Genomic DNA, 12,385 nt, shown 5'->3' with positions numbered 1-12,385 from the left:
GGGCGCCTGGGTGGCTCAGTTGGTTAAGCGACTGCCTTCGGCTCAGGTCATGATCCTGGAGTCCCTGGATCGAGTCCCGCATCGGGCTCCCTGCTCGGCAGGGAGTCTGCTTCTCCCTCTGACCCTCCCCCCTCTCATGTGCTCTCTCTCATTCTCTCTCTCTCAAATAAATAAATAAAATCTTTAAAAAAAAAAAAATCAGAACTGGTTAAAGATTATCTCTTCAGGTTTTTTACCTTATCTTTTTAAGAACCTAACTTTTCACTAAATTATTTCACTGCTAAATAGTTGCAAATAAGTATTTCACTTAATAATTAAGAAAAACTATAGTTTTTATTAGATTTTTTATAATGCTTATATTATAGCTATTTAGTTAGAAATTTATGAAGAGTAATAAGTAAACTATAAATCACAAAAGGATAGGGTACTACTGTAGGGTTTGTTATTGTTTTAATTTTAAAATGATTTAGAACAGGGAGAGTAAGGAGAGTGAATCAGTAATCAAAAACCTCCCAACAAATAAAAATCTAGGATCAGACAGCTTCACTAGTGCATTCTACCAAACGTTTAAAGTAGAACTAATACAAACCCTTCTTAAACTCTTCCAAAAAATAAGAGGGAACACTTTCATACTGATTATACAAGGCCAGCATTACCTTGATGTCAAAAGCGGACAAGGACACTACAAGAAAAGTAAATTACAGGGGCACCTGGATGGCTCAGTCGGTTAATCACCTTTTCAGCTCAGGTCATGATCTCAGGGTCATGAGATCGAGCCCTGCCTCAGGCTCCTCACTTAATGTGGAGTCCGCTTGAGATTCTCTGTCTCCTTCTCCCTTTTCCCCTTCCCCACAAACACACTCTAAAATAAATAAATAAATAAATAAATAAATAAATAAATAAAATCTTTAAAAAGTAAGTTATGGGACAACATCCCTGATGAATATAGATGCAAAATCCTCAACCATATTTAGCAAACTGAATCCAACTGTACATTAGAAGGATCATACACCATGGTCAAATGTGATTCATACAGGGATCAAAGGATGGTTCAACAGCCACAAATCAATCAACATGATACACCACATTAACAAAATGAAGGATAAAAATCATATGAGCATCTCAATAGATGCAGAAAAAGCATCTGACAAAATTCAACATCGATTTATGATAAAAATTCTCAATCTGGATGATATACAGGGAATGTATCTCAACATAAGGGCCATATATGACAAGCCCACAGCTAATATCATACTCAATGATGAAAAGCTAAAAGCTTTTTCTCTAAGATCAGGAACAAGACAAGGATGCCCACTCTCATTGTGTCTGTTCAAAATAGTACTGGAAATCCTACCGGGAGCAATTAAGCAAGAAAAAGAAATAAAAGGCCTCCAAATCAGAAAGGAAGAAGTAAAACTGTAACTATTTCTAGATGACATATTATATACAAAACCCTAAAGACTCCAACAAAACACTGTCTGTCAGAACTAATAAACAAATTCAGTAAAGTTTCAGAATACAAAATCATTAAAACAGTTGCATTTCCACACACTAACAGCAAGTCAGATTATTGAGTATCTTTTCTTTTTTTTATTATTTATGTTAATCACCATACATTACATCATTAGTTTTTGATGTAGTGTTCCATGATTGTTTGCGTTTAACACCCAGTCCTCCATTCAGTACGTGCCCTCTTTAATACCCATCACCAGGCTAACCCATCCCCCTACCCCCCTCCCCTCTAGAATCCTCAGTTTGTTTCTCAGAGACCATAGTCTCTCATGGTTCCTCTCCCTCTCCGATTTCCCTCCCTTCATTCTTCCCTTCCTGCTGTGTTTTCAATGGGATGCTAGCACCTCCAGGGATTCATTGATCTGATAGAGGTGTGGGGCTTGTCCTTGCTGAGGCTATTTTCCATCTCTGCAGAGAAGTTAACTTGCAGAAAACTAATAGTACAAATAATTCCCATCCATAGAAATGCAAATGGTGTCTAGTGGAACTAAACAGTTTTGCCAGTTTTTGCATCCATTTGCATCTATTTTAGCATGATTAATCTCTAACAGTAAGGCACTCTGAATTCTCCTTTGAACCAAATCTCCTTTGAATCAAGTTGTAACACTTGACTGGTTCCTTCATTAATTAATGAGTTAAATAAATATCCTTGGCATGTGTTCATTTTATATTTGTATGAAAGTCATGATTATATCCTCTTTAAACTTTATCTTTCAATAAGATGAATACAAGATTATTTTTATCCTTTCTCAAAAACTCAGTTTTTGAGGTATACATCCATAACTAACTAGAATGAGATTAAGTATTAAAACATAGATATGAACAACATATTATAATAAGTAAAACAGAACCATTTGGTTCTATTTTTATTTTTATTTTATTTATTTTTCTATCTGAAAGGTTTCAGAAAGCCTTACAACTTAAGTTACAATTACATAAGGCAGGGGCCAAAACTTGGGCCAACCCAGTCCAATGCCTGTTCTTGTATAGCCCATAAGCTAACATTTTTAAATGTTTGGGGGGAAAAATATCAAAAGAAGGATGATTATCTAATGGCATGTGAAAATTACATAAAATTCAAATATGTGTCCATAAATAAAGTGTTACTGGAACACAGCCATGCTCATTTATGTATTATCTATAGCTACTTTCACGTTACAATGACAGAGCTGAGTAGCTATGAAAGAGACCTTATGAGGCACTCTCATCAATTCATACTGCTGCTCAGCACACCATAAACTGCACTATGGAGTTACAAGTCCACAGCACTGCAAGTTCCACATGTATCACCATACCACATGCTTAAAATTACCAATTTGTACACAACACGTAAAAAATAAGCCAAGAAGAGATAAGTGGACTATGAATGTCATGTTTTTAAGGCACAGGAGAATGTGGGTTTCGTTATCAAATAAGATGGCAAAATACTGTGTTTATTATGTGCTGACACTGCAGCTGTGCTGAAAGAAAGAATATACATCAAACATTACCAAACTATGCACTCGTCACAGTATTCTCAACTCACAGGAAAACAACAACCTGAAAAGTTAGAAAACTCTAAAACAGAGTAAATGAGTAAGCCATCACACAGAATTTCTTCACAAAAATAAAAATAAGACTGCATCCAAAGTAAATTCCCAAGTAGATCATTTGTTAGCAGAGCAAGGAAAGCCACTGACTAATGGTGAATCAATTAAATCATGTATGACTATAGCAAAGAAATCCAGAGAAAACAAACTGATTTAAGCCTAATAGTCTTTCGGTAAGTACAGGCTTGAAGACTTGAGGGCATTGAGAGCAAAATCAAGAGTCAATTTAAATATGAGGCAGGGCGCCTGGGTGGCTCAGTCGGTTAAGAGACTGCCTTCGGCTCAGGTCATGATCCCAGGGTCCTGGGATCGAGTCCTGCATCGGGTTCCCTGCTCTGCGTGGAGCCTGCTTCTCCCTCTCCCACTCCCCCTGCTTGTGTTCCCTCTCTCGCTGTGTCTCTCTCTGTCAAATAAATAAATAAAATCTTTATAAAAAAAAAATTAAAATGAGGCAAATGATTTCAAGTGGTTCTCCTTAACTCTGGATGAGTCAACAAATGTGACCAATACTGCTTCGTTGCTGAGGAGTCAACGCTGAGTTTAAAGTGGCTGAAGAATTAGCCCCTATGTATAGTCTGCCTAGGACAACTACAGCTGACAATATTCTGAAATAAATTCAACAAACATTAATTCAGTACAACCTGAAGCGGAATCTACTAAGATACTTTATACCAATTTTGGTAAAAAATATGGGTGAAACAGAAAAAGTTCAGTTGGACCTATTTTTAACCTCAGTTACTGAATGCTAAATAGCTTTCATCATTAGTTTTTGCTGCAGATTTGATGCTATTTCTTAATGAACTTAACCTAAAATTGAAAAGCAAAACATAGCTTATCATACTGTGATAAATGTTAGAATCACAATCATGAGCTGTCATACATATTTTCCAAGCTATCAAACATTAAAACAAGGAGATCTCCATTACCACAAAAATTTGCAGTGAACATATTTTCTGAATTCAAACTACAGTTCCAGCAAGGTTTTTCAGATCATCAGTACAGAGGAAATTTCCACACTGCAAAATCCATTTAACTTTGCAACTGAGAAGCTTCAACCTCACCTTTAATTGGACGTTTGTAATATAATGTTATGCTAAAAGGTAAATATCAAGAGAAGAATCTAACAGAATTCTATAAATGCCTTCCAAGAGACAAACAGACTCAATTAAAATCACACGCTCATGAACTGGTGTCCATATTTGGCAATACCTGAGTGAAAAGGCACTTTCAAAAATGAAATATGTAAAATCTCATTACAGATCATCAGTGACATGAATATTTGCATTCAATTTTGATGATAAGAAACATTAACTTAACTACAATTAAGTAAAATCTTATTCTTCACAAAAGGAATTTCACCGTTCTTATTGACAGACCCAAACTGCAAAAAGTTATAATGGATTAAATGTGTATCTCAAACTGTCGTGTGGAAAACTACACTGCATAGGATTTTTCTACCCAACCCCCAACAAAAACTGCTTTTCCAGCATTTTAGTAAATGTAACTCCATTCTTCAGGTTGAACACGCCAACAAACTAAAATTCATCTTTGACACCTCTTTAGCTCACTCTGTAACATCCCATTCATCAGCAAAAACAGTAGGCTATATCTGTAGAACTCTCTCCAGAATCTAAGCATTTTTCACCATATCCACCATTCCAGTTCAAGCTACCATTACTGTTCATCTATTATAATAACCTTCTAACTGGTCTTATTTCTTCTTTTGCCTCTCTTTTTAGCCTATTCACAGAAACCAGAGACTTCCTTTAAAATTTTAAGCCACATCATGTCACTTCTCAGCCAAAAATCCTCCAATGGTTTCCCATTTCACTCAGTATAAGAAACCAAAGTCTTTATAATGGACCACAAAAAACTACATGATCTGCTCTCCATCCACCCAAACCACTCTCTGACCTCATCTCCTTCTACTTTTCCCCTGGCTTGTTCAATTTCAGCCACATGTCCTACTTGTGTTTCTTTCAGCTTACTTTTTAATGGTGCGCCACAGCCTTTAACTTGTTCTTCCAATGCCTAAAATGATATTTCCAGATAAGCATACTACTCACTCCCTCACATCCTTCTGCTCAAATTTTACCTTCTCCCGGAGGCCTTCTGTGGCCCCTCTATTATAAAGCTAGCAACCATCCTTTTCCACGCTATCCTACCACTCTGTAACCCCACTACTGTGCATTAATTTTCTACAATAGCACCAACCATCATTTGACATATTATATATTTAATTATTTCCTTCTCCACCTAACCCATTAAAATATAAGCTGCACGAAGGCAGAAAATTTGTGTGTTTTGTTCAGGGCTCTGCCCACAGAGTTTAAAACATTGCTTAGAATAGATTATTTGCTCAATAGATATTTCCTGAATAAATTAACGAAGCAACATAAAAAAAGTTTATGAGGATTCATCAGTTCCTTCTCTTATATAAGTAAAATGTACACATATACATATGCATAAAACTGATTTACCATTGTGCTAAGTGTTTCTTCCCAATCAGGCCGCTCTCGAGGGTGAACATTTCTATGTAGTTCTGGAACAAAATCATCCTCTTCAGAATGTACTGAGGACTTCATCTTCCTAGATATAAAAACATGAGAGACTATGGTAAGAACTCCCAATTCTATGAAAACCTTCCAATGACTGTAATTCAAAAAATAGAAAATTATGTCAGATTTGAAGTTTAATTAAGAGCTTTAGTGGTTAGTATTGATTCCCCATTTGTACTCTGGCTTTCAGAGATCTTTCCTATGTACCCAACACCCGCTTTTATTCCAAAAGATAAATGTAAAGTTAATAATTATGTAATCTTCATGGTCTGTGGTAATTATTATATAAGACTGATTTTATCTGTTTAACACAGTAGGAACCTGGAAAAGATTTGCAACAGCCACCAAAATTAATGGAACTGTGCTAAGCATTAGTAAAATTCCAGGATATGGTACCAATTTATGTAGCAGTATATTGAACTAGCGCTCTTGAGAACAACAATGAATGCTAAACAAAACATATGAAACATCTTGTCTAAAGGCACAGGAAAGCAATCAATACAAGTAGGAGTTCTGGGGCTACATTCTCTGAGATCCCATGAAGCAAATTCCACATTTAATTATTACTTTCGTATAAGAGATTTCCTAAATCAATAATGGGAAATAAAGCCCAAGCATAATATTGTAGTCTTACTGGACTAAGCTGGCAGAGGTTGGAAGTCACAGTTGCCAAAGCAGATGGGGCTTCAGGGTGAAAAATGACCCCTAAAAATACATGTAGCAAAGAACCCATAAACATGGAAATTACCCCTTTGAAACCATCAACTAATTCCAAAGCCTACAAGTACGTAGGACAAGGTGCTGAGAAACCTATACAAAAACAGTTGATAGGCAACTAAAGAGCCAACAGGATATTTCAGCAGTCCAGTCATGCTGTAGAGATGGAGGTCGGCAAGCAAGCACTATCAAGATGGAGGAGCATTGAAAAAAGAAAAGATACCCTGGGCTCTTGTAACTCCAGAAGAGCCAAGCCTTAGGAGTAAGGACAAACTAGCAATAGAGGAACTCTAACAAATCCTAAAACCAAGACTTCATAGCATTAGAAGTGCCAGGAAAAAAATAATAACTCTCTTCAGAGGAAAATAATATTCTACAGATCCTCTGCAAATATTTTATCCAATCTAGTATCCAATAAACATTACAAAGCATGCTTTAAAAAAAATTAAAAATAAATTTTAAAAAACAGAAACAAATGAGCAAAAACTGGGGGGCAAGTCAAAACAGAGACTCACATTTGATTCAGACTTTAAAATTATCAGAAAGGGACTTTAAAATGCTTATGATGAAGTTCTGCCTTCTGCTTATGATGTAGTGAAAGCTGTAAAAAGCACTACTCCCAGCCAAACAAGACAAAAAGAAAGACAGTCTAAGAAATCATAACTTTTCCTGAATCCATCAGAAAACTGAGGCAACCAGACAGTCTAAACTCTAAAGAAAGACAGGAATCTCCACGATGAGCTGGTTCACAAGGAATTAATGCTTAGAGCAAAGCAGGAACAAGGAGAGACAAGCTGGTAAGAAATCAGTTAAATTCTCACCAAGTTTTATCAAGTTTTTAATCAAACACTAAAAACATTTATGATTAATATGTTCAATAAAAAATTTTTTAAACTAGATGAAAAGATTAAGAATTTTAAGAGACAACTGGAATCTGAAAAACAATCAAATGCTCATCCTAAAATTGAAAAATGCAGCATCTGAAATTAGTAACTCATTGGATGGGTTTAATAGAACAACTGACATGGCTAAAGAGAGAATTAGTGAACTAGAAGACAGCTCAGTAGAAAATATCCACCCTGGAGCACACAAAGAAAAAAGAGAAATACACAAAACATGAGACTTGGTTAAGAAGGTCTCAGATATGTCTAAATTAGCAAATCAGAGACAAGGAAGATAATGCAACAGAAAACAAGACAACAGCAATATCTGAAAAATAATGGCTAAAAAGTTTCCAAAACTTCTAGAAGTCATCAAAATAGAGATTCAAGAAGTCCCACATACATCAAGCAGGATAAAAAAAAAATTAGGTATATCTTACTCACAACTTAACTAAAATACTCAAAATTTACTTAAAAAACAAGAAATTCTTAAAAGCAGCCAGAGAATAAAAGACAACTTGACTTCAAAGACGCAACAATAACAATGTAGGAGGACATTTCAATGGAAATGAAAAGATAATGGAGTAAACCTTCAGCATAGTAAGAAGAAAAAATACTGCCAACCTAGAATCTTCTAAAATCATTCATTAAAAGTCATCCACTAGGAGCACTGGGGTGGCTCAGTCGTTAAGCATCTGCCTTCAGCTCAGGTCATCATCCCTGGGTTCTGAGATCAAGCCCTGCATTGGGCTCCCTGCTCAGCAGAAAGCCTGCTTCTCCCTCTCCCACTCCCCCTGCTTGTGTTCCCTCTCTCGCTGTGTCTCTCTGTGTCAAATAAATAATTAAATCTTAAAAAAAAAAAGTCATCCATTAAAAAAGCAGGGAAAATGGGGTGTATGGGTGGCTCAGTTGGCTAAGTGTCTGACTCTTGATATTAGCTCAGTCTTGATCTCAGGGTCAGGAGTTCAGGTCCCACACTGGGCTCCACACACTTGGCATGGAGCCTACTTAATTAAAAAAAAAAAAAAAGTAGGGAAAATAAGTTATTTTCAAACAAAAGCTGAAAAAATTTGCCACCAAGAGACCTACAATAAAAGAAATAGTAGAGTTCTTTTGACTGAAGGAAACTGATCCCAAAACTACAGAAATTCATGAAAAGCACACTGAAGGAAAAAGTGAGAAAATATAAGTAAATAATGGTTTAAAAACTGACATAAAAATAAAAATAATATCCTGTAAGTTTTATAATAGACATAAAAAGCACAAAGGGTAGGAGAGACATATGCAGTCAATTAATATAGTAGTTCTCTATTGGCGGGAAATGAAATAAGCACTATTTTCAAAAAGAATACAGTAAGTCAGATATATGTTGCAATTTTACAGTAACTACTAGAATAAAAGTAAATAACTGTATAACTAAAAAGCTGATAGAGGAGAAAATCTTTTAAAATAAAACATGCTTGATTAACCCAGAAGACAGCAGAGAAAGGAAGAATAAAGGTACAAAGAATGAACAAGACAAATTAAAAAATAAGTATGAAGGTGGTAGAATTCAATTCAAATATATTATTAATAATTATAAAAAAGGACCAGACTAGTTAGCAAACATGTGGAGCAACTGGAACCTTCATTCATTGCAGGTAGGAATTTAAATGGTACAGCCACGGTAGAAAATAGTTTGACAGTTTCTCAAAATATTAAATAGAGAAATACCATATAATTCTGCAGTTCCATTCCTAAATATTTAACCAAGAAAAATAAAAACATATGTCCACCATGAATTTATACATGAATATTCATACCAGTATTATTTATAATATCCAAAAAGTAGAAACAACCAAAATGCTTATCACCTGAAGAATGGAAAAACAAAATGTACCAAAAATCTACACAATAAAAATATTATTCAACCATAAAAACAGAAAGAATGAAATGCTGATTCATCCTACCACAAGAATGAATAGTTAAAACATGCTATATGAAAGTCAGACACAAAAGACCATATATTTTATTACTGCATATATACAAAATGTCCAAAAAGAGTCAAATTCACAGGGGGACAAAAAGTATATTCGGTGGTTGCCAGGGGTTGGGAAGAGGAAGACATGGAAAATTATCACAGGCATACCTCATTTCATTGCTCTTCACTTTATTATACTTCACAGATACTGCATTTTTTACAAATTGAAGGTTTGTTGTAACCCCGTGTTGAGAAGTCTATCAGCACCATTTTTCCAACAGCATTTGCTCACTTCATGTCTCTGTTACATTTTAGTAATTCCCAGTATTCAAACTTTTTCATTGCTATTGTATTTGTTATGGCAATCTGTAATCTGTTATCTCTGATTTTATCATTATAATTGTTTTAGGGTGCCACTAACTATGGCTACATAAGATACCAAACCTAATAAATGCATTTTTCTGATTCCCCCCCCCCACCAACTGGCCATTGTGTTCTGACTGCTCCACCAACCAGCCATTCCCCCCATCTCTCTCCCTCTCTTCATACCTCCCTATTCTGAGACAAAACAATATACATATTAGGCCAACTAATAACTCTAAAATAGTCTCTAAGTATTCAAGTGAAAGAAGAGTCAAATGTCTCTCACTTTATTTTTATAATTTTTTTTTTAGAAGAGGAGAGTAGGGGGAGGGTCAGAGGGAAAGGGAGAGAGAGAATCTTAAGCAGGCTCCACACCCAGCACAGAACCAGATGTGGGACTCGATCTCACAACCCTGAGATCGTGAACTGAGCCAAAATCAAGAGTCAGATACTTAACCGTCTGAGCCACCCAAGCACCCCTTTTCTTCCTCAAATGCCTCTCACTTTATATCCAAAGCTAGACATTATTAAGTTTAGTGGGGAAGTTGTGTCAAAAGCCAAGATAAGCCAAAAGTTAGGTCTCTTATGCCAAATAGCCAAGTTATGAATGCAAAGGAAAAATTCTTGCATTTCCTATTCAAGCAAACACACGGATGATAAAAAAGCAAAACAGCCTTATCACTCATAGGGAGAATATTTTAGTGGTCTGGATAGAAGATCAAACCAGCCACAACATTCCCTTAAAGTCAAAGCCTAACCCAGAGCAAGGCCCTAACTCCCTTCCATTCTGTGAAGGCTGAGAGAGATGAGGAAGCTACAGAAGAGGTTGAAACTAGCAGAAGTTAATTCATGAAGTTTAAGGAAAGCCGCCAGCCATCTCCGTAACAGTGCAAAGTGAAGGAGCAAGTGCTGATGCAGAAGCTGTAGCAAGTTATCCAGTAGATTTAGCTAGGATAATTAATGACGGTAGCTACACTAAACAACAGATTTTCAATATCGACAAAACAGCCTTAAATTAGAAGATGCCATCTAGAATTTCAACAGAGGTCAACGCCTGGCTTCAAAGATTTAAAGGACAGGCTGGCTCTCTTGTTAGGAGCTAATGCAGCTGGTAACTTTAAGTTGAAGCCAGTGCTCATTTACCATTCTGTAAATGCTAAGAGCCTTAGGAATTATACTAAATCTACTCTGCCTGGAAAGGATTCAACATTCTAGATGCCATTAAGAACGTTCATCTGATTGACTGGAAGAGGCCAAAATATCAACATAAACAGGAGACTGGAAGAAGTTTATTCTAACCTTCATGGATGACTTTGAGGGGTTCAAGACTGGAGTAAGTAACTACAGATGTGGTGGAAAGAACAAGAAAACTAGAATTAGAACTAGAACCTAAAGACTGAACTGCTGCAATCTCATTATAAAACTTGCATGGATAAGGAGTTGCTTTTATGGATGAGCAAAGAAAGTGGTTTCTTGAGATGGGATCTACTCCTGGTGAAGATTCTGTTAACATTGTTGAAATGACAACAGAAGATTTTGAATATCACATAAACTTAGTTGATAAAGCAGCGGCAGGACTTGAGAGGACTAACTCCAATTCTGAAAGATGTTCTACTGTGGTTAAAATGCTATCAAATAGGATCACATGCAACAGAGAAACCACTCATGAAAGGAAGAGAACATAATCTAGACAATGAAGTAGGTCTCAACAAATATAAAGAATTTAACATGAATGAAGTGTTTTGTGACCAGTACAGAATTACACTAAAAATCAATTACTGGAACATAACTAGAAATTCTCCCAAATATACGGAAATAACAAAACACAGTTCTGAGTAATTCATGAATTGAATACATGAAATCACAATGAAAATGAGAAAATATTTTTATCTAAATGATAATAAAAATACAACAGATTAAAACGTGTGGTATACAACTAAAACAGAGCAAATTCCAGACCTCTAAATGCATGTTACTGGAAATAAGGCAAGTTGAAAACAAATGTTCTAAGCTTCTATTACAAAAAGCTAGAAAAAGAATAGCACATTGTTCCAAGAAAGTAGAAAGAAGAAAAAAAATGTTTAAATAAAAAATCAGTGAAATAGAAAGCTGACTCTTTGAAAGATTAATAAAATAGATAACACCTAGGAAGTTTCAACAAGAAAAAAAACAGAACACAAAATGTAAACAATGAAAAGAGAGTTATAACTAAAAAGCCTATAGACAAAAAGATTCTGAGGACATTACAAACAACTTTATTCCAATATATTTGTGAATTTCATTGAAATGGACAAATTCCCTGAAGAACACAACCAAAACTGAAACAAGAAACCAAATAATTTTGAAAAGTCCTATAGCTTTAAAGAAGCTGAATCTGTGAGAAAACTCCAGGCCCAAATGGATTCATTGGTGAATTCTTTCCAACATTCAAGGAATAAATTATAGCAATATTATATTCCTCCAGAGTATAAAAATAAAAGGAAGACCCCTTTTCAACCTGTTCCATGAGGTAGGACAGTCTTCATAACAAAAGCTGATAGACATTAATAGAAAAGAAAACTGTAGGTCAATATCATTAACATAGCTACAGAACTTCTAAACAAAGTAGTAACAAATCAAACCCACTGGTTTACAAAAGGATATATATATACACACCATGCCCAAGTAAGTTTTAGTCCAAAATGCAAACTGCTTTAACATTCTAAAATCAATTGCTATAACTGACCATATGATTAAAATAAAGGAATAAAAACATTGTCATTTTAATAGGTAAAAGTTAATAACTTGTCATAATTTTTTTTTTTT

At 35.3% G+C, this 12,385-nt stretch overlaps 1 protein-coding gene across 1 annotated transcript in view; it reads right to left on the bottom strand.

Annotated features, from left to right (window-relative positions):
• ARHGAP32 (Rho GTPase activating protein 32) overlaps positions 1–12,385 on the bottom strand; it is a 158,254-nt gene that overhangs the window by 133,938 nt on the left and 11,931 nt on the right. Inside the window, exon 2 of the mRNA XM_081797347.1 lies at positions 5,582–5,690. Within this exon, the coding sequence (XP_081653473.1) occupies positions 5,582–5,690 (109 nt within the window). The remainder of the gene's footprint in view (positions 1–5,581; positions 5,691–12,385) is intronic.

The sequence above is a fragment of the Leptonychotes weddellii genome, chromosome 11 (assembly GCF_054177405.1).
Source record: "Leptonychotes weddellii isolate Sample4059 chromosome 11, ASM5417740v2, whole genome shotgun sequence".
NCBI classification, from domain to species: Eukaryota; Metazoa; Chordata; class Mammalia; order Carnivora; family Phocidae; genus Leptonychotes; species Leptonychotes weddellii.
The sequence above is the reverse complement of the archived record's forward strand: the minus strand, read 5'-3'. Positions and strand labels throughout refer to the sequence as shown.